At 36.7% G+C, this 24,016-nt stretch overlaps 1 protein-coding gene across 7 annotated transcripts in view; it reads right to left on the bottom strand.

Moving 5' to 3' along the window:
* The window catches only part of FCHO2 (FCH and mu domain containing endocytic adaptor 2), a 121,363-nt gene that overhangs the window by 61,802 nt on the left and 35,545 nt on the right, over positions 1 to 24,016 (bottom strand). For all 7 annotated transcript variants that reach the window (XM_038530813.1, XM_038530816.1, XM_038530819.1 and 4 more), the window contains 3 exons: positions 14,101 to 14,205; positions 10,179 to 10,277; positions 8,852 to 8,948 (listed from right to left, as the gene is read on the bottom strand). In XM_038530813.1, the coding sequence (XP_038386741.1) occupies positions 8,852 to 8,948; positions 10,179 to 10,277; positions 14,101 to 14,205 (301 nt within the window). The remainder of the gene's footprint in view (positions 1 to 8,851; positions 8,949 to 10,178; positions 10,278 to 14,100; positions 14,206 to 24,016) is intronic.

Here is a 24,016-nt window from a genome sequence, read left to right as displayed (position 1 = left end):
ACCACAAAACACTTGGTTCTAACTAGAAGTCAAAACAATGTATATGAACATGCCCAGATCCCAAAGTCTAATAATAAGAATGATGATAATAGGGGGTGAGGAGGGAACCAAGACACAGGAGAGAGGGAGGGAAAGAGGGGAGGGGATGGGGGTGGGATCATGAGTCATAACAATGGAAGTCCACGCCTAAATTTTCAAGCTTCCTCCTGGGCCTGTGGAACCCAGCACAGCCACATTCCTAGATGCCGGGAGGGCGAACTCAGGCACGAAAACAACATCAAACTCCAGCTTGTGGAGAAGTACAAAGGGCATGGAGCTCAAGTTCTGGTTCTGCCACCTGCCTGCCGGCTAATTACCTTAAACTAGTTACTCTACTTGAACCTAGGTCGTATCATTTCTTTTTTTTTTAAGAGAGCAAGAGAGATTGAGAGCATGAGCCGGGGAGAGGCAGAGGAAAAGAGAATCCCAGGCAGACTTCCTGCTGAGCACTGAGCCCGAGCCCAACATAGGGCTCGATCCCTCGACCCAGAGATCATGACCTGAGCCAAAATCAAGAGTCGGACGCTTAACTGAGCCACCCGGGCAACCCCCCCTAGGTCGTATCAATTTTACAAATGCTACTGAAGAATATAACCTTCTACCATATTTGTTTTCCCATTCTCTACATATACCCATACACACATACAGACTTTTTTCTTACTTTAAAGATTTTATTTATTTATTCATGAGAGACACACAGAGAGAGACACATAGGCAGAGGGAGAAGCAGGCTCCCTGTGGGGAGCCTGATGTGGGATTCGATCCCAAGACCCTGGGGTCACGCCCTGAGCCCAAAGCAGATGCTTAGCCACTGAGCCACCCGGGAGCCCCAAATGAGGAATTTTAAAATGTAATAGTATCAAGGTCCTGCCCTAGACCCCTGAAATCAGAATTTCCAGGGCAGTGAACTGTCTGTGCATTTTTTTAAAAAAGAGATGGGGGAGGGAGGGAGAGGGAAAGGAAAGGGGAAAGAGAAAAAGAAAGAGAAAGGAAGGATAGATGGAAGTAAAGATGTAAAGAAGAGAAAAATGAAAAGGAAAATTTCATCTAGTTCTCCAAACACAGAATCTTAACGTAAAATATAATCTCCTACGTTCAAAGTCTGACAATACCTCCATACTCCTAGACTGAGTCATGTCTCCATCCTCTGTGATACTGATAAAACCTTGGGTGATTATACTGAGCTCACTAAATCTCTCCACCCCTCCCCCCAGAACTTACCCCTTCTACACACAAGTGGTGCAGAAGCCACGTCTATACTACATGACCTAGTCAGAATGAACTAACATAGAAGAATTACTTGATCCAAGATTACCTGGACCAGTTTCTTTCTCCCAGAAATCTGTAAAGGGACTAAAACCTGGGTTAATTCTGAGCTGTGGCTGCAATTAAAGAACAAGTAGAAATACCTAGAAATTACAGAGAGGTCACCTTATGTCACGTGCCTGGAAAAACAAAGAAAGCCACTGTGCAAAGAAAAAAATAAAGCAGTAGAAATACAGAGGTCGAATGAATGAAATATGATACCCCGTGTTCCTACAGGTTTGGGTTTCCTTTTGCAGCCTGGCTATATTCCTGACTTTGGATCCTTAGGATATCTCTCTTTCCAGTAAATTTTCTTTTAAATTCAAAGTGTTTAAGCTAGCTTCTTTAACATACTGCAAAAAGAATGAAAACTCTGTCCTTGTTATTATGCACATGTAAAAATTGTAATCAGCTTACCTTACTTTTTACTTCTATGTTGTTGCCAGTGTTTATACATTTAACGTTTTTAGTGGCTACTTCAAATTAATGAAATAAGCTTTTATTAAACAAAGTCTGCTCAAAACATTTTAATCTTTATTCACAATTCAGGATTATCATTATTATAAGAATCAATTACTATGCTATAACTGCAGATGTAGTTAGTACAAGGTGTCAGAATAAAGTATTTCTGAGCCCAAAAAGAAGAGCAGAATCAGCTTTTGAAAAAAGATTATGGGGATCCTGGGTGGCTCAGCAGTTCAGCGTCTGCCTTCAGCCCAGAGCATGATCCTGAAGGCCTGGGATCCAGTCCCCTATCGGGCTCCCTGCATGGAGCCTGCTTCTCCCTCTGCCTGTGTCTCTGCCTCTCTCTCTGTCTCTGTCTCTCATGAATAAATAAATAAAATCTTTTTTTTTAATAAAATCTTTTTTAAAAAATTTTTAAAAGCTTTAAAAAAAGGAAAAAGAATTATGTACTACTGTGAGGTACACAATTCTAATGAGATCATTCCTGCTACTATGCTACTTAAAAAGTATATTTTCGGGATCCGTGGGTGGCGCAGCGGTTTAGCGCCTGCCTTTGGCCCAGGGCACGATCCTCGAGACCCAGGATCGAATCCCACGTCGGGCTCCCGGTGCATGGAGCCTGCTTCTCCCTCTGCCTGTGTCTCTGCCTCTCTCTCTCTCTCTCTCTCTCTCTGTGACTATCATAAATAAATAAATATATTTATTTATCATAAATAAATAAAAATTTTTTAAAAAGTATATTTTCTTTTTTTTTAACTTATATTAATTTTTTTAAGATTTTATTTGTTTATTCATGAGAGACACAGAGAGAGAGAGACAGAGAGAGAGAGGCAAAGACACAGGCAGAGGGAGAAGCAGGCTCCATGCAGGGAGCCTGACTCAGGACTTGATCCCAGGACCCTGAGATCACAACCTGAGCCAAAGGCAGATGCTCAACCACTGAGCCACCCAGATGCCCCTCTTCTTAGCTATTTTTAATTTTGCTTTCTACATAAGGGTTTCTGCTTCTCTGACTTAGAAGTTATTTGTACATTTGACATTCTTGCAAATCCTGAGAGCTCTAGAAAGATGATCTTAGACTTTTAAAAAAATATTTGCTTTACCCTATACGTTAAAATAATAAACATAGCGGGTGCCTGGGTGGCTTAGTTGGTCAAGTGTCTGGCTCTCAATTTCAGCTCAGGGTCCTGGGATATAGCCCTGCCCCACCACCTTCAGCTCCACGCTCAGCAGGGAGTCTGCTTAAGATTCTCTCACTCCCTCTCTCTCTGCCCCTCCCCACACTGCTTGTTCACTCACACACACACACATGCTCTCTCTCTAAAATAAATAAGTCTGGGGCACCTGAGTAGCTAGCTCAGTTGGTTAATAAGCATCTGCCTTCAGCAGGAGTCATGATTCTGGAGTCCTGAGATGGAGCCCTGCATCAGGCTCCCGGCTCAGCAAGGAATCTGCTTCTCCCTCTTCGTCTGTTCCTCCCCCCAACTTGGGTGTGCTCCCTCTCTCTCTCAAATAAAATATAAAATCTTTTTTTTTTAATATAAAATCTTTTTTAAAAAATAAAATAAACCTTTTTAAAAAGTAAATAAAATAATAAACATAATGTAGAAGCTAAAATTCTCCAAATACCTCAATCAATCAATTTCATTTAGGTAGTATGACCACAGGAATATAATTTCTCCTTTTTCCTTTGTGGCTGATTGTTTCTCATGTGTACCTTTCACAGGATTTTCATATTTTTATCTTGAACACAGTTTAATCCCTGGAAGTTCTCAAATGAGAGCTATAAACCTATATCATCATATAATGAAAATACAGGTAAGTTTTTCAGCAAAATCTTCCAATTAACCATATTTATATACACTGGTCTACCAACTTTTTAGGTTATTTATCCTTTTGTTTCTGATAAATGGAAACTTGCTTAACTTTCTGAATTATAAAAAGCATACAGCAAAATTACCAGAATGACTATAAAATAGAAAACTCCCCAAAATATGGTTTTAATCCCCTCTGACAATTAAAATACCTGAGAATGGGCAGGAATATTAGAATGTCCTTAGAACACAGAAGGATATTCACAATTAGAAAACACTTGTTTATTCATAACCCTTCAGACCACAGGCACTTTGATATTCAAAGCATCTACTTATACTGACTCAAATTCCAGAAGAGCCAGGCAGTACTTAAAAAATAATGACAAGAAGAGTATGGAGGTTCCTCAAAAACTTAAGAACAAAACTACCATATGATCCAGCAACTCCTCTTGTAGCTATTTATCATTCTCTCAAAAAGATATGTACACTCCCATGTTCACTGCAGCCTTATAAGCCACATAAGCATCCACTGACTGGGTAAAGGAAATGTGCTGTGAGTATACAATGGAATATCATGCAGCCATTAAAAAAAGAAAGAGATCCTGACATTTGCAACAATATGAATGGATCTTGAAGACATTATGCTAAGTGAATTAAGTCAGAAAAAGACAAATACTGTATGATCTCACTTCTATGTGGAATCTAAAGAAAACCAAACTCAAAGATAGTCAAGAGACTGGTTGTTATCAAGAGTGGGGTTGGGGGGGGTGAGGGGTGGTGAGATGGTTAAAGATGGTCAAAAGGTACAAACTTCTATTATGAGATAAGTCAGTCCTGGAGATAGAATATACAGCATGGTGACTATAGTTTATAATACTGTACTCAAAAGCTAAGAAACTAATTCTTAAAAGTTCTCATCACAAGAAAAAAAAACTGTAACCATGTAGGCCCAAGTACCCAAACTTACTTTGGTAATCATTTCTCATATGCATACATCAAATCATTACGTTGTACATCTAAAACACAACACTATATGTCAATGATATCCTAATTTTTAAAAGATTTTTATTATCTATCCCTTTATTTGAAGAGAGTGCACGCACACACGTGTTCACGAGTGGAGAGAGGGGCAGAGGGAGAGGGACAAGGATACTCTAAGTGGAGCCCAATACGAGGCTCAATCTCACAACCCTGAGATCACGACCCAAGCCGAAACCAAGAGTTAGACACTTAACTGACCTAGCCACACAGGTACCCCATCTTATTCTTTAAAAAGTAATGACAAAAAAGCCACTTCATATAATAAGTTGTATAAAATAGTCTCAATGAATAGGAAAAAAAGTTTTAATGCTCTCAAAGTGTTTGATTTACACAAGAAAATTGGACATAAAATTAGAGGTGGTAGCTTTGAACAGATAACTAACGAAAAATAGATTTTAAGATATACCAATTTTTTAACGAACTGGGCCTCTTGTTTTATTTTTAAAATATAAATCCCAAAGGACAAAAATTAGTTTAAGAAGGAATTCATCCACCAGAGGGGGCCCTTACAAAACAGGAGAAATAAAATGTTAACAGCAATCAGCAGTATATACAATTAAAGGTTAGACTACATTTCACAAAACAAAATCCTTTAAGTCTGTGAATTCCATTATATAATCAAATGCAAAATTTTGATTATATTACTTTTACAAGAAACACAAAATTTTCATCACTGAAATAGGCCCCCAGACTCATCTGTTCAGGTGCCCATAAGCCAAACAAACACGGAGCTATAACTCATTACCCACCACAAGCCAACTAGAGAAGTAATATTCTACCTCCTCCACTCTGGCACCATTCTTTCTTTTTAAAGTTAGTTCTAGGACCACTTTTTTTGGAAATCAGTCATTTATACTCACAGTGTCAACAGTCACCCTAGAACAGTCACCTGATTCTGGATTTAGTGATTATTCTAGGAAAGCCCATGTCATCACCACTCCTGGCCTCTGTCCTACAGCTTACCATTTAGCTACAGGGATTTTCTACATGTCACAGTTTATCTTGAGGCCAGTAAGTTTAAATTTATAAAGAAACAATATCTATCAGTAGCTGCCCATTAATCAGAAATGTATTACTTTTTTAACATAACACTTATTAAATACTCAATAAATGTTAAATTATCTCATATAACCCTCATAATAACTCCACGAAGCAAATACTATTATTATCCCCACTCTACAGATAAAGGTAATGAAGCTTAAAAATTTCACAGCTAGTAAATAACACTACGAACTATAGGGCTAAGTATTACAACAGATAAGAAAATAACTTAAATTTTTTTTAAAGATTTTATTTATTTTAGAGAGAGAGCTTGAGCCCGGGCTAAGGGAGGGGCAGAAGGAGAAGCAGAAAATCCCAAGCAAACTCCATGCTGAGCATGGAGCTGGACATGGGGCTCAATCCCAGGCCCCATGAGATCACAAGCCTAGGCGAAATCACCAGCTGGACACTCAACCGAGTTGGCACCACCCAGGCACCCCTAAAATAACTGAAATTTTTATCGAGCTAATTCACATACAGCTGTAAAGAAAAAAATACAGGGAGATTCCTTGTACATTTTGCCCAACTTCCTGATATGATAACATTTTGCAAAACTACAATATAATGTCACAAACAGGATACCGATAATAATATAATCTGCAGATCTTGTTTAGTGTTGTAAGTCACTTTTTCCATACGTCCTTGCTTTTATTGATCAACCCTTCTAACTACTCTATATAAAATCTGTATTTGTTCTCCAACTGTTTTCATCTCTCTTAACTGGTCTTCACTTATAATTTAATCTTTTTTTGAGAAAGAGACAGCAAGTGCAGGGGGTGAGGGACAGAGGGGGTAAAAAGAGAATCCTAAGCAGGCTCCACGCCCAGCAAGAAGTCCAACATGGAGCTTGCTCTCATGACCCTGAGACCATGACCTGAGCCAAAATGAAGAGTCAGACGTTTAACCAACTGCACACTGCCCAGGCACCCCATAATTTAATCTCTTTACAGGGTATTTTAGGGTTTCATACTTTTCTGTAGTTACATATCTCATTCTCTTGATATATGTAAACTTACTCAGTTCTATTCTAATTTCTCCAAAGCATAGGCCCTGGGGTCAAGAACCCTGGCATTTTACTATCTGCTCTGCCATCTACTACCTTAGGCCAATCATTTAACCTCTCACCATTTCCCTCATCTTTATTATGAGAGTAACAGTACCTATTTCAAACAGTTGCTGAAGATCAAAGTTTGCCTGCAAAATGGTTGGCACAGTACATGGCAGAGAGTGTCTCACTAAACTTTAACCAGAATTACTATTCCTCACCAAGACTCTTCGAATAGCAAATCCATCCACTGCAACCTCTCTAACATTCTAACTTTACTATTATACGTCCATTTGTTCATTCACTCAACAAAAATGTACTCTTTACACATAAACAGATGAATCAAATACAGAACTTTCCTTCATATCTGCACAATTATTAAAATCTAAGGTAGACAGCACTAATAATAAAGGAGAAAAAAAAAGTTAAAGTTCTCTGGCACTTTCAATGGAGGAAGTAGCAAATGACCCAGGTATTTAAGAGTTTATGTGTGTAACAAATAAACGGGAAGAGACATGAGGCAGAAATGAAGTACAATACAGCATTTCCTAGAATAAGAACATAAGGGCACCCAAGGTACCCCAGGGTAAAGGGGGCAGGTATAGGAAATAGTAAGCAGTTCCAGTCGGCGACAGTGAGGGTAAGACTAAAGACTAGTCAGAGACTGAGAAGCTTTAAATCCAAATCCAGAGCCTAATCATTCTGTCTATAATGAGAAGTCAAAGATTTATGAGTACTGCAATAAGTTCACAACTGTATACTCAAAATATGAATGTGCTGTAACATGTAAAATAGGTTAGAGAAGTGCCAATACTCAGAAACCTACCGCTGCAATTGATCAGGTAGGTAGAGAAAGCATGAAAAGAAGATCTGAAGGGAAAAATACATAAGTGAACCAATGATCTGAAAGTCAATAAAATCTGAAAAGAAAAAGTGAAGATTTAGGTTACAAGTCTTAGTTCTGGGAACTGCACTAAAGAAAAATGGCTCCCCAACTTCCCAAAAATCACTTACCCATTTTCCTGAATTTCAAATTTTTATTTGAATTGGATATTTTAATTTCTTTACTAGACTGAATTATTTTTACCTGTAGAATGAAACAAGTATCTTACAAGAATATGGTATAGTAACCAATATACAAAATCAAGAAATCTGGAAGACTCTATGCTGAGCAGGGCAAAAGAATAGGCTACTTAGTATATGTGATATATCATAATATGCTTATTAAACGTAAGATTCAGAATATTGTCATTGTTTGTTCATAAAACAGGAACCAGGATTCCTATATATCTCCAGTGTCTCAAACACCATCTGAAATACTTTTTAGCATGCAACAAATATATTTGTTGAATACATATGTCAATACGAAAATTTAAAAAGTTGTTAAGTTTTATGAAAGGTTCTCTGTTGGCCTCAATGCTCTGAGGGCTCAATATTCTCTCCCACTTTTCCTTCTGTTCATAGTGAATATAGATAAATGAATGTAGATAATGATACTGCAATCACGTTGTATGGTGATAGATAGTAGCTATACTTCTGGTGAGCATAGCATAACCCTTAGAAAGATGAATCACCATGATACACATGTGAAACTAATGTAACATTGTGTCAGTGTGTCCATATACTCAAAAAATTTCTTAGAGCTCCACATAGGGCTCTGTGCTGGGCATGGAGCCTACTTAGGATTCTCTCTTCCTCTCCCTCTGTCCCCACCCCAATCCCCCACCCCTGCTTGTGTGAGCTCTCCCTCTCTTTAAAAATAAAAAAATTTTAAAATAAAAAAAAAAAAATTTCTTAAAAATTTAAAAATAAAAATAAAAATAAACTGCACTTTTGTTAACTCTTTGAAAAATGTAAATAAGCAACATATTAATTTACTAAAGGTTATAACTACTTTAATATTAAATTATTAACCACTAAAGGCCAAAATAAAAATATTAATTTAACATATTATCAGATACAAAGTAAATGATATTTGATATTTTACACAGATTTTTACATATCTCCCAGGCTCCATTTTGCAGTTTGGGAATTTAAAAGCAAATATATTTGTTGCTGGATGAGAAATTTGTATACATTTCCTGACAGTTTATCATCTTACCAGGTCTTTCCTTCCCAGTGCCTTTTGACTCAGCAAATTTCTGTATTAAGCTTTCAACTGTAGTATTAGCCATGTTATTTATAAATTCTTCATGGACCTATTAAAATGAAATAAAGATATTTTTTCTTTTTCCATTAAAAATTCTTACTATATTTCAGACATAACTTGGACAAAGCAATTAAAATTTGTTACACCAAAATATGTGGCTTTGACCCAAAACCTTTGAGAACTTTCATTTACCTAACATGCTGTTACTCTGTGGGTACCAACCACTGTTTTACATGAAGATACAGCCCCTCAGCCTTAGAAGTCAAGGCAGTTTCCTGTCCTCATCTTTGAATGTTTTAGACACATAATTCTTATATAAATTAAAACTTACACAGATCTCTAACAATCTTTGGATCCTTAATAATAAAAAACAATAGACCTCATCTTTCTCTACTCTATCTCAATGCACTCCAATTGTCATAATTAAACTGCTTTTAGGGACGCCTGGGGGGCTCAGCAGTTGAGCATCTGCCTTTGGCTCAGGGCGGGATCGAGTCCCATGTCGGGTTCCCTGCGTGGAGCCTGCTTCTCCCTCTGCCTATGTCTCTGCCTCTGTGTCTCTTATGAATAAATAAATAAAATCTTAATAAACAAACTGCTTTTATATTTTTTGGGGAAAAATGTTTTCTTAAAGGTTTTTTTTTTTTAAGTAATTTCTATACCCAATGTGGGGCTTGAACTCTAAATGCCAAGATCAAGAATCACATGTTCCACCAACTAAGCCTGCCATGAATTCCTATTTTTGGAAATTTCTAAGCACAAGTTCTTTTCTTCTCTCAATTTTTTTAAACATTTTATTTATTTATTTGAGAGAGTGAGCAAGCACAAGCAGGGAGGAACAAAGGGAGAGAGAGAAGCAGATTCCCCGCCAAGTGGGGAGCCCAATACGGGACTCAATCCCAGGACTCTAAGATCATAACCTGAGCCGAAATTAGACACTTAACTGACCGAGCCACCCAGGCTCCCCTCTAAGCACAAGTTCTATAACTTACTGCTGTTCTAAATTATAAAACAGCAAAAAAAATTTTTAAATATTAAAAAACTGATGAACTTCAGAATTTTAAAGTAAAAGGAATGAGCTATGGTTACTTTTTAACAACTGGTTTGAATTATCATCCTTGGTGGCCAATCAAAACACTCAGTTTATTTTATACTTAATACATGTAAATATATATTCTTTATCTGAAATAATCCGGTATCATATGGAGTTCTGGATTTTTAAAAAGTCATAAATCAACATAAAATTTTCATGAATCAGTTCAACAAAAGAAAAACTTACCTGGCCTATTTGCAAATGAATTTCCTTTATAGCATTTGACAAGGATTCTATAATTTCCTTTATGTGAATGAGATGGGCTTCTTCAATATCTTGAAACTTCTGGATAACAAAAATGAAAAGTTACATATATACATAAAAGAAATACACTCTGAAATCAAAACTTTTTTATTATTATGTATTTTTTTTTAGGTAATCTCTACAACCAACATGGGACTTAAACTCGACCTTGAGATCAAGAGCCACATCCTCTACCAACTGGGCCAGAGAGGTGTCCCTGCAATCAAAAGACCTTTTAAATCATTTCAATACATCTAACCAAATTTAGTGAGTTAACATTATTATGTAATGTTTAATAATACTTCTAGACAAATGGGTCCAGTAAAAATACTGAAATGTTTAACTTTGTATTATGTTAACTTTTTGTTATGCCATTTTTTAGGCATATATGAACTTGTTCAGAGTTTGAAAACGCCATATATTAAAATCTATAATCACATTCAGAAAATTGGAACGAGACCCAAATGAGAAGTGTCACAAAAATTAAGGTAGAAGTGTTTCAAATTGAAGAGCAATTAGTTGACAGAGCAGAAACTACTGTTTACTTCTGAAGACTTTATAATCTAGCCCGAGGACTCTCAAAGTGTCTTTCTAATCCTTGAAATGTTAATACATACACAGCCTTCAAAAGAGGTAATCTATGGTCAAAGAAATGAGGAAATGCCTGTAAACTCGATCTCAGCAGTTCTCAACCTAAGGTGGGGATATATCCAATCACTTAGAAAATGTTTTCAAACTATAGAACACAAAGATCCTCTACTATTCCCTGGAGATGGGAGTGGAAAAAGATGAGAATGTTGTTTGTAAAATTCCCAGGTCATTCTGGTATTTATTCTCCAAGAAGAAAACCACTGTTGAGTTGGCTTCCAATAAACAAAATAAGAACCCTGAGAAATACTGAAATAAAACATGTTTCATTTTGCTTAACCCAGTATTTTCCAAATTTCTTTGATCATGAAACCCTTTTTGTTTTTCTTCTTCTCTAAGTACCTATTAATATTTCACACAACAATGATATTCCTCAAAACAGGATTTGGGAAATGCTGAATTAGCTATTTTCAAACAAAATACATTTGTCATTTCAACTGCACAAACCTGATTACCCATGTTTTTCCCCAAATTAAATCAGTCCTAAGGAATAAGCCTAAATGCCTTGTTATCTTTTCTGGCTAGTTTATCAAAATTAATTTCCTTCACCTCATATTTAATATACAATTTTCTTCAACACTGAGTTACATGATCAGAAAATCACTAAGCTAAATGATTATATTCATATTTATGCAAAGGGTCTGAACTTTTTTAAAACAATCAAAAATGGTGAAATTATGGTTTTGGCAATAATGCAACAATGGTCCAAAAACTTAAATCAATTTTATTCAAGAGAAATAGTGGAGTTAAAATGTCTTGTCTTGACAAATTTTTTTTAATTTATTTTTTATTGGTGTTCAGTTTACTAACATACAGAATAACCCCCAGTGCCCGTCACCCATTCACTCCCACCCCCCGCCCTTCTCCCCTTCTACCACCCCTAGTTCGTTTCCCAGAGTTAGCAGTCTTTACGTTCTGTCTCCCTTTCTGATATTTCCCGCACATTTCTTCTCCCTTCCCTTATATTCCCTTTCACTATTATTTATATTCCCCAAATGAATGAGAACATATGTTTGTCCTTCTCCGACTGACTTACTTCACTCAGCATAATACCCTCCAGTTGACAAATTTTTTTTGTAAATTTATTTTTTATTGGTGTTCAATTTGCCAACATATAGAATAACACCCAGTGCTCATACCATCAAGTGCCCCCCTCAGTGCCCGTCACCCAATCACCCCCACCCCCTGCCCACCTCCCCTTCCCCCACCCCTAGTTCATTTCCCAGAGTTAGGAGTCTCTCATGTTCTGTCTCCCTCCCTGATATTTCCCATTCATTTTTTCTCCTTTCCCCTTTATTCCCTGTCATTATTTTTTATATTCCCCAAATGAATGAGACCATATAATGTTTGTCTTTCTCCAATTGACTTATTTCACTCAGCATAATACCCTCCAGTTCCATCCACGTCGAAGCAAATGGTGGGTAGACAATTTTTTTTTTTTAAGATTTTATTTACTTACTCAAAGAGGGCATGTGAGAGAATACACACACACACACACACACACTAGCACTGTATACTATCACCTTTACTTAAAAGCAGCATGGTTATACAACTGCTCAAATATATTAATATTCCCATCTTGGAAGTAGCAGGATAAACAAAATGTCAATTTGGAAAAAAGGAAAAATAATGAGAGAAAGATGAGTGCTGAAAATTCCTTCAGAACACTTTGATGAGGGATGCTTGGGTGGCTCAGTGGTTGAGCATCTGCCTTCAGCTCAGGTCGTGATCTCGGGGTCCTGGGATAGAGTCTCACATCGGGCTCCCCGCATGGAGCCTGCTTCTCCCTCTACCTGGGTCTCTGCCTCTCTCTCTGTCTCTCTCATGAATAAATAAATAAAATCTTTTTAAAAAAGAACACTTGGGATCCCTGGGTGGCGCAGCGGTTTAGCGCCTGCCTTTGGCCCAGGGCGCGATCCTGGAGACCAGGGATCGAATCCCACGTCGGGCTCCCGGTGCATGGAGCCTGCTTCTCCCTCTGCCTATGTCTCTGCCTCTCTCTCTCTCTCTCTCTGTGACTATCATAAATAAATAAAAATTTTTAAAAATTTTTTTAAAAAAGAACACTTTGATGAAATAATATAAATTAATGAAAAACTCTGACTCTAGTAAATTCTAATTTTTCCAAATTAAATGACTGAAGGACAAACATTTTCTGACAGTGTTTGCAACATGGCAAGTAAAGACGGATGCCATATATGCCTGCAAGGAAGCATGAAAGCCTTTTCATTTCTGAGATGTGAACGATTCACAGGAACACTCTAGAATCCAAAAAGGCAGATATATAAAGTCCTTCTTCAAACTTATTGAATGCCTACCATGTGCTGGGAGTTATTTTAAAAGTGCTGGGGAAATAATAAATCAATCCCTCTTATAACACAACTTATATTTTGGTGGAGGAAGACAGACAATAAAGAATTATGGGTAGAAGAACCACTGTGCTTTAGTACATTCAAATATAATGACTAAGAATAATATTCTAGGAAAAGGTTCCTTCACCAGCCTCAATACCAGAGTGAAGATGAAGGACAGTTACAGCCAAGCCATGATAAATAGGAACATAACAAATAAACCCCTACTATTGTAAGCCACTGAGATCTGGGGGTTTCTTTGTCACCTCAGCAAACCCAGCCTATTCTAACTGATACAGTGAATACAATTCATGGCATATTAGATGATAATAGGTGCTAAGGAAAAAAACAAGAAAAATGTGTAAGAAGGTGGGGGTAGAAGTTTTAGGCATGATCCATAAAAGACACCTATCTTAAACCTAGGCCTTTAAATAAGGCTCTAAAAACATTGAATGGGATATAAATTATCCCAAGTTTATGGAAGACAGACTTTATTATGTCTTCCCTAACTCAAATAGAAGTTCTATGAAGGCAGTTCTTGATTATTTGTTAATGGCTATATTCTTAGCAGTGCATCATTTTCAGTTTTCTTCTAAAGCAGAAGTCAATTTTAACAATTAGCTCTGTTCACCATCTATCAACATCCTCACTTTCCCCAATTCTCTTTAGTCCCTTATATTGTCAGTTATTGCATCTTGGTCCTCAATCTCCAAAATAAGATGTGTATCTTTAAAACAGCATCAATAAAACACAGATTGTGTATTTTAACATTTTTAATACTAAAAAATTATTTGATACAAGAATTATATTCTTTTTATCAGTAAAACAAATATCCTGTTTTAGATTTAAAGCTTAAAAATACCAACCTGAGCTGTTTCTGTCATCTTCTGTTCAAAATCAGCTTTTGCTAATGCATACTTCTCCACATAAAGTTTATAGGTATCTGTAGCTTTCTTAGATTTAACAGCTGCCTGTTGCAAAACAAAAACATTTTTTTAAAAAACAAAAACATTTTAAGTATATAATGACCTGTTTTCTTTCCTGATATAAGTTCACTTGAAATAACTACTTAAGTGCATTATAAGGGATGAGGCCCATGGGGAGTTCAATATGACATAAACTAACTTTAATATCCTTTTTAAAGTCTTCATTAGTAAGATTTTTTGTTATAGTCACAGAATAATGCAGAAACTAAATGTCAAGTCTCATTTCTGTCTGATGGAATGTGCTTTGAAAAGTTACTTGGTGTTACTAAGAATTCAATCAACAAAAATGTAATACCATCAAAATATGCTTGAAACTCCACACCTACAAGTCTTCCTTCCTCCTACAACATATACATGTTCCGTTTAATGTCTGACTAATAAATATAAAGGCAGCTCAAAAGTTGAGAAAATCATTTTCTTTGAAGTTTCTGTTTCCATATGCTCCAATAAACCTATAAATTTGTTTTTATTATTGCCTATTTTTTTCAAGATTACTATTACTTAAAAATTGTTATTGCCATGTTACAGCTCTAGTTTTATCAAAGTTACTTATTCAATTAAAACAATATATTAGGGGATCCCTGGGTGGCTCAGTGGTTTAGCGCCTGCCTTTGGGCCCAGGGTGTGATCCTGGAGTCCCGGGATCAAGTCCCGCATCAGGCTCCCTGTATGGAGCCTGCTTCTCCCTCTGCCTGTGTCTCTGCCTCCCTCTCTCTCTCTCTCTCTCTCTCTCTCTCATGAATAAATAAAATCTTTAAAAAAAGCGAAAAAAAACAATATATTAAATATTAGGCAGTGAGGATTCCTGGATGGCTCAGTAGTTTTGGCGCCTGCCTTCAGCCCAGGGCAGTGATCCTGGAGTCCTGGGATCGAGTGCCGCATCAGGCTCCCTGCATGGAGCCTGCTTCTCCCTCTGCCTATATCTTTCTCTCTCTCATGAATAAATAAAATTTTATAAATAAATAAATAAATAAATAAATAAATAAATAAATAAATAAATAAATATTAGGCAGTGAGGAATATGAAAATAAATTATACAGGAATCTTTTCCTATTTTTACCTAGAAATCAGTAAAAAGCAACAAAGCCACAGAAGTAAAGATAAATTCTAAGGAAGACAGACATTCAGAAGAAAGATTACATGTAATGTGGAGGTTGAAGCAGACATAATGGTTATCAAGAAACTTGACTATTCTCAAAGGACTAATCAATTCTCAAAGGACTGACTGATCAATTCTCAAAGGACTGATCAATTTGGACATGGGAGGCTTGGGGGTAAAGAGTGCTGATGTAAATAAGAGTTTAAAGATTGAGGTGCCTGGGTGGCTCAGTTGGTTAAGCGTCTGCCTTTGGCTCAGGTCATAATCTCAGGGTTCTGGGATCAAGCCTCATCCCGTTCTGCGGAGAATCTGCTTCTCCCTTCTCTTCTGCCCTTCCCCCGTTTCGTGTGCTCCCTCTTTGTCTCAAATAAATAAAATCTTAAAAAAAAAAAAGAGTTTAAAGAAGATCAAAAAAGAGAAGATACAAATTTCAAGATACAAGTATCTCCATTTTCTTGATGAGTTAGTCTGCTAAGAGTGAAGAAGAGTAGGGTAGAGCTAGGAGTTTCACAGGAATGAAAAACATTTCAAGCCAGGTTGTAAAAGATACAACAGGTAACAGCTAGATGAATAAAAGTACTACTAAGAGCCAATGAGGGCTAAATAAAGCTGGAAAACATGAAAATTGTGGAGACCCAATCGGAAACAAAATAATTATCTCCAGGTATGTTCAGGAGTCTAAAAATAAGAATTAGAAATAGAAAGTTGGGTTTACCTGGAAGTTTGGGATTGGCAAGAGATGTAGACAGTCCTACTCTCTAAAAAGGTCCCTCTGAATGCTGCTTAAAATATAATGACATACAGTATATTAAACATATATGCTCCATGTTTTCCTGGAATTCTTTTTCTTAAAGCTTTTATTTATTTATTCATCACACGCACACACACACAGAGAGAGGCAGAGACACAGGCAGAGGGAGAACTAGGTTCCCCAGGAGGAGCCCAATGTGGGACTCAATCTTGGATTCCAGGATCATGACCTGAGCCAAAGGCAGACGCCCAACTGCTGAGCCACCCAAGGGTCCTTCCTGGCATTCTTAAGTAATACAGGATGCGACTTTATCTTGTAATGTAAAGAAAACTGGGTCTTGGAGCTTTAGCTTTACATAGTTCTCTCATTCTTAAAATGGGAAGAATACCACTTATTATTTAAAGCTTTAGCAGAGATGAAATGTAACTTAGGTAAAATGATTGGGACAGGATCTGTCATATAGTTAAATCTACAAAATAAATGGTATCTGCTATTACTATGGTTTCTAAAAGTAACACCATCAGGAAGATATATACTTGTATTTTGCTATTATATCTAAAGTTGTACTGAGTTCTCCATCACTAACGTAAGTGGTTAAAACATAATAATTTTGAAATTTACTCCTATGGATTTTTTTTAAACTCTTTTCCCATTGTTTCTGGCCTTTTGACATTATTTCTACTACTGTTAGTATACCTTCCTCTGATATCCTGGCCTTGTTCAAACACGTAACAATTACTAAGTAAATTCACAGGAAACCCAGATAACAAATATATAGATGTGAGGAAAAAAATTTAATGGTTTGGTTATTGGTTCCCTTTGGTTATCTGGGGTTTTTGGTTTTGTTTTTTTTTTAACACCAAGAGACTTCAGTTTCTTCTTCCAACTCCCTGTTATTTTCAGTCTGTGCAAGAATGATCAGCAACTCACAGTCCATGGAGTGATTTTCAATGACAGACCCTAGCAAAATAACATAGTCTCACTAGGAGCCCCTTCCTCTTTGCTTGGTCCTTATCCTAACACCCACTCTTTTTTTTACTGCTGCCCAATAATTTATATGTTAGCTATTTTTTTTTAAGATTTTATTTATTTATTCATGAGAGACACAGAGCGAGCGAGCGAGAGAAAGAGAGAGAGAAAGAGAGAGAGACAGGCAGAGGGAGAAGCAGGCTCCATGCAGGGAGCCTGATGTGGGACTCGATCCTGGGTCTCCAGGATCATGCCCTAGGCTGAAGGCGGCACTAAACCGCCGAGCCACCCAGGGTGCCTATATGTTAGCTATTAATGAAGACTTGAGTTGTGTTCACTCCTAGAGATATTTGTAACTTGAAAAAATTTCATAAAAATGGAAAATTCTCCCCAAATAGAACTATAATGATTGTATCTATACTTTTTATTTTTTTTTTTTAATTTATTTATGATAGTCACAGAGAGAGAGAGAGAGAGGCGCAGAGACACAGGCAGAGGGAGAAGCAGGCTCCATGCACCGGGAGCCCGATGTGGGATTCGATCCCGGGTCTCCAGGATCGCGCCCTGGGCCAAAGGCAGGCGCCAAACCGCTGCGCCACCCAAGGATCCCGTATCTATACTTTTTAAAGTAAATTATTTTATGAGATCTTCCCTGTATTCTTTTTACAGGTTCTGTGCAAAATAGGATACCTCCCTTGTGAACTTACCATTAAAACCTCTCTCTAAACTCTTGTTCTGCTCCCCAAAAAGAAGGAAACTTCATAAATACATTAGGGGAGAATATGTATTTTAGCCTGTAATAACCTTCATAACATCCAGCATATAATGACAAGCACATGGTAGGAATTAAAGCTTTCTACTTCATATAAATTATCACTTCATAATCCAGTGATCAGAAAAATACATGAATAAGACATTTAAAAAACCAAGAATCTAGTCTGTAGCCTATATTTAAAGTAAAATAAACTCTTAATTTTTATTATATTAACAAACAGGAAAAATTCAAATAACATTTTGCTAATGACTATTTTTCCAAGTAAACATATATGCTGTGTTGTAGACAATACAATGACAGTTTCTCACTCACAAGGAATTTACAATCTAATAGGAATTAACAGATAACTGCCTGGAGGGCCATTACTCATTTTAGAAGACCTATGATATATTTCTATAATGTAAACAAAGCAATTATTTTACATTTAACATTACATTACATTTTAAAGTTATGGGACTTCAAGAGATGCAAAGAAGTTTGTTTTTTTTTTAATATTTTATTTATTTATTCATGAGACACACACACACAGAGGCAGACACACAGGCAGAGAGGGAAGCAGGCTCCACGCAGGGAGCCCAATGTGGAACTTGAACCCAGGACCCCAGGATCACGCCCTGGGCCCAAGGCAGTTGCTCAACCACTGAACCACCCAGGCGTCCCTGCAAAGAAGTTCCTGAAGTATCATTTCTTCTTCCTATACTCAGTCTCTAGAATTCAAACTAGTTTTGGTACTCAAATTTTTGCTGAATCAACAGGGTTAGAATTAATTAATTTTAAAATTTAAAACAGCATACTTGGGGATTCCCTGGGTGGCTCAGCGGTTTAGCACCTGCATTCAAGCCCAGGGCATGATCCTGGGGTCCCGGGATAGAGTCCCACATTGGGCTCCCTGTATGGAGCCTGGTTCTCCCTCTGCCTGTGTCTCTTCCTCTCTCTCTGGGTCCCTAATGAATAAATAAATAAAATCTTAAAAAATAAAAGTAAAACAGCATACTTTTCTTAACTTTCCTTTTTCCTCCCAGAATATTCCCACTGTAGAACTTGGTCTGGCTATGCAACTCTGCACAAACTTATCTGTCCACTATTTCTAACCATAAAATTGTCTTCATCTCAAAAGTTCAGAGTAGGGATCCCTGGGTGGCGCAGCGGTTTGGCGCCTGCCTTTGGCCCAGGGTGCGATCCTGGAGACCCGGGATCGAATCCCACATCGGGCTCCCGGTGCATGGAGCCTGCTTCTCCCTCTGCCTGTGTCTCTGCCTCTCTCTCTCTCTCTCTCTGTGACTATCATGAATAAATAAATAAAACCAAAAAAAAAAAAAAAAAAAAAACAAAAGTTCAGAGTAGGCTCTAACTCAGAAGATAAACGGGTTAGGTTTTTTGGAGCGTACTTTCTGATACCAGGAAGCTGGGTAAAATTTCACTTCTCTTATTTGGAAGCGTAAAGGAAGAAAGAAAATACCATTTAAAGTTCTAACTTACATTTTTTACATCAGCCCTTACTCTTCAAAGGTAAAAATTATAGGCCAGAATCTTAAGGAAATTACATACCAACTTAAAGTGGTATCTTGGAAAACTAATAAAAGGAGTACTTAATCATAAAGAAATAAAATGAAAAAATATTATTAACTCACAAAGTATTTTGAGTAATGAGAAAAACAAATTTGAAGGAAAATAGTATATCATATAAAAAAATGTACAAGCAACTTTAGAATGTAATTGTATTGGAACATCTGTATTTTTTTTAAAGCAGGAAAGAGCCCTCAGAGGAAACAACGGAATGGCAATACTCAATTAAGTCAAAACAACTTTCTAAATAATACATGTATTTACAGATACTGTAAATTCTAGGGTGTGATTATAAAAACTGAATATCCTAGTAGTAATGAATTTGACTACTTTCATAAAGTCATTATTAAAAAGGGAAGCTTGGAGCATTTGTTCTTAAATGAGGAAATTATGCTTTTAAAAAAAACAGCTACATTTCTTCTCACAAAAAAAAAAAGATTGGCTTTAACAGATTACCTATTGACAATAAATATAAATCCCACATTTTACTCATTTCTTTAGCATTTTAAATAAATTTACTAATATACTATGAAAAATATTTCTGTTTAAGTGCTTATAATTAAAAAAAAAAAAAAAAAGAGGGTAGCCCCGGTGGCGCAGCGGTTTAGCACCGCCTGCAGCCCGGGGTGTGATCCTGGAGACCCAGGATCGAGTCCCACATCAGGCTTCCTGCACGGAGCCTGCTTCTCCCTCTGCCTGTGTCTCTGCCTCTCTCTTCGCTCTCTCTGAATGAATAAATAAATAAATCTTTAAAAAAAAAAAAAAGAGCTTATAATTGCCTGAGTGGCTCACTTATTAGTGAGGCGTCCTACACTTGGTTTCATCTCAGGTCATGATCTCAGGGTCATGAGATGGAGCCCGCATCACGAGTCTGCTTAAGTTTCTCTCTCCCTCTCCATTGCCTCTCCTTGCCTTGTGCTTTCTCTTTCCCATATAATTCTTTTTAATCTTTTAAAAAAAGACAAAAAAAGCACCCCTTTCTCTAAGCTGTCCACAGCACCACAAGGTAAGTGAAGCACAGATCAACTCATAACCCTCAGACACAACCATATGCTATAGCTCTGTCTACTATGTTAATCAAAAGGAAATTCTTTAATTTCATCTAAATCATTATACCTTATATTAAATTTTTCTTGGTTTATATCAAAAGACTCAATCATTTCTTTAAGCATAATCTCTAGTTATCATGTATTTTTCAAGTAGTTACTACATACTAGGTACTAAATCAAACCGATTGTGTTTCACAAAAAAAAAAAAAAAAAAGAGCAATATTTAGCCTAGGAATACTTTAACACTTTTGCCTTAATGATATGGAATTCATACTAATTTATTGACCTATAGCTTACTGACCTATAGGAACTGTTCCTAGAGCTCACACATAAAAAATCTCTTATTCTGAAATATAGTTGGCCTTATCTATATTTGTTCCTAGCTTTTCCATTTTTTGGAAAAAATTTAACTATTATATAGGCAAAGTGGGGAAGGCCCAGGTCCTTACCAGTGCCATTCCCCCCTTGATCTGCAAAGATAACTCCCATTATGTAACTTGGTGTTTATTGTCCCTAATACAGTTAGTATACTTTAAAAGTTTTTTTTGTTTTTTTTTTTGCAGAAAATTAAAGATTATGTGAAAGGCATCAAAATCTACACATTCTTCTGGAACTTTGCTTTTCGTGCTCAACGTTATGCTTTTCATATTTATCCATGTCAATTTTAATTCATGTCATTCTGGGGATCCCTGGGTGGCTCAGTGGTTTAGTGCCTGCCTTTGGCCCAGGGCATGATCCTGGAGTCCCAGGATCAAGTCCCATGTCGGGTTCCCTGCATGGAGCCTGCTTCTCCCTCTGCCTGTGTGTCTCTGCCTCTCTCTCTCTCTCTCTCTCTCGCTCTCTGTGTGTGTGTGTGTGTGTGTGTGTCTATGATGAATAAATAAATAAAATCTTTAAAAAATAATAATTCATGTCATTCTAGTTTTTTTTTTCTTTTATAGAAAACATTTTAGAGCACACGAAAAAAGTATAATAAAAACCCCATTAACTCATCATGTAACTTCAAGATTCCTTAGATGCCTCCTCCTCCAATATTTTTTTTTTTGCTCTGGTATTTTAAATCTCAGATCTAACATTTTACCCTATAAAATTTATTTGAACTCCTGAATGGTACCATTATATGAAACAATCTTCTGTTGCTAAACATTAAGGATGTTTTAGATAGTAAGATTTTTTTCCATTTGGCAACCAACTTATTATTTGGGGAGTCTAATTCACTTATACATATTATGGCTTTGGTATCTTTGAACTTACTTCTTCCAGCTTACTTTGAGCCTTCTGTCTACCATTCTTTTTTTCTCTACTTTCTCCTTCCTCTCTTATCAATAAATTTTAATATCTTATTTTCTTTTTGCTTATTTAAAAGACTTAGAATAGATTTCTATTCTTTTAGAAGTTATGCTTAATGAACATACTTGATTACTAATTCTGACATACCATTAATTTATAAAGGACACCATTATCTTGTGTACCATTAAAATAGAATAATGCTAGCACCTGAAGTATAAAATAATGCCTTATCCTTAAAATTCTAATTTAGTACTTTAAAAAGATCTCTTTTGGACTTACTTAGAAGTAGATTTTTATTCTATTACCATTTCTATGTGATACAGAATAAAAAGGAAAGCAAAATGATTTGTTTGACATACTCCTTCCTGTATCTTCCTTATATTCAGATTTGACCCTTCTCAATTCTTTCCAATTCAAAGACTGCAGGATCCCTGGGTAGCTCAGCGGTTTAGTGCCTGCCTTTGGCCCAGGGTGTGATCCTGGAGTCCTGGGATCGAGTCCCACATCGGGCTTCGTGCATGGAGCCTGCTTCTCCCTCTGCCTGTGTCTCTGCCTCTCTCTCTCTCTCTCTCTCTCTGTCTCTCATGAATAAATAAATAAAATATTAAAAAAAAAACAAAGATTGCTAAGGTCTGTTTTTTCCTCACACAATATTATCCTCAATGTCATCAAGACCATTACTAATACAGTACTTCTTAAAAATGCTCTATTATTATTTCCCAGTTTTCTTCTAAACACCAGTGCTCACATTTTCTTGATCTTACCGAAAAAAAGATTTCCAGACGAGTATCAGAACAATTCCTTCCTCAAACGGTCTTAAGATGGTCTGTTATCTAATACGTCAAAGTGCTGCAGTTGTCCAATCACATCACCAGATAGAATCACCAAGTTCACAGACACTAAAACTACACACAACAGCTACCTAACCAACAGTGATTATATAGTATCATCAGCTGAAGATGCATTCTGATTTCAAAAATGTGAGAAAAAAAGAATTATCTGGTAGCTTTTAATATTCTTTTTTTCTCTGGCATCTAGGTCTGAATTTATCTTTATGTAACCTGATTAATAATCAAGAATGTACTTTCAATCTGGAGATTCTATTCTATTTACAAATGCATATTTAAAGTTTTTATGTTAATTCCAGTTAAAATACAAATTAATTTGCGCACTACTGAATTTCTTCAGGTCTGAAAACTTCTGAACTATTAACTCTTTAAATATTAGGAGACCACCACTCTCTCCATGTTCTTCTGGAATGTTGTGAACCTTTATTTTTTTAAAAAAAGATTTTATTTATTTGTGAGAGGGAAAGAGAGACTAAGTGCATGAGTGGAGGGAGGGGCAGAGGGAGAGGGAGAAGCAGACTCCCCACTGAGCAGGGAGCCCAATGCGTGCTGAATCCCAGGACCCTGGGACCATGACCTGAGCCAAAGGCAGATGCTTAACCGACTGAGATACTCAGGCACCCCAGTAACTTTTATTTCTTTGTACTATGTTCTGGGTGACTTCCCTTCCAAACTCAGCCTTTGACCACATCAAGTCTAAAATTTGTATTCTCTATTTCTTTTTTCTCAATAGCCATATTTTTCAAGTTTTCTAATTAGCTGTTTTCCTATCTAGTAGATCTTACTTCATTATGCCTCTTTTAATTTCTTAATCTTCTTTATTTATAGTTTATATTTTCATTTATCTCTTTGACCATCCTCACACAAAATTTTTTGTTCATCTGTTTTATAAATTTAAATTTTATCTGGAGTTAATTCTTTTTCCATTATTAAATTTACTGTATCTTAGATTTCTTAGAGGTACTCTACAATTTTGGTTGTTCACTCATTTCAAACAGGAGGCTTCTTATCTTTTCGCCTTTTCTTCTTTGTCCCTCCATCAGTGCTTTGGGATAGCTCCACTGAAGGCAAAGTAAGTGTTATTACCTAGAACTTGTTATGTTCTATCCTTTGTGGTCACCTATCCCCACCTAGCAGTTTTCAGGTTATCTCCTGCCAGCCCCCAAAGTCCTCAATTTAGTATCAATCTTATAAAGGTAGTTTTTAATTGTGTCCCTAGAAGAATATTGGGGATATGGCCAAAATAGTCATTAAATGGTTCCTTAGCTTGATTCATGTCAAAACTGTGTCAGTAAGCCCCCATCTTCCAATAAAGCTTTAGCCCTAGTCAGCACCCCAGTCTTTTTTCCTACCTATCTTGCTTCACATGGTGGGTGGGGCTTCTTGTGCTTTATCTCAAGTAGGAAACACTTAGTCCCTTTTACCACACAAGAGCTTAAATTCCACAGC

The sequence above is a fragment of the Canis lupus genome, chromosome 2 (genome assembly GCF_011100685.1).
Source record: "Canis lupus familiaris isolate Mischka breed German Shepherd chromosome 2, alternate assembly UU_Cfam_GSD_1.0, whole genome shotgun sequence".
Lineage (NCBI taxonomy): Eukaryota > Metazoa > Chordata > Mammalia > Carnivora > Canidae > Canis > Canis lupus.
Note: the sequence above shows the minus strand (reverse complement) of the source record. Positions and strands in the feature narration are given on the sequence as shown.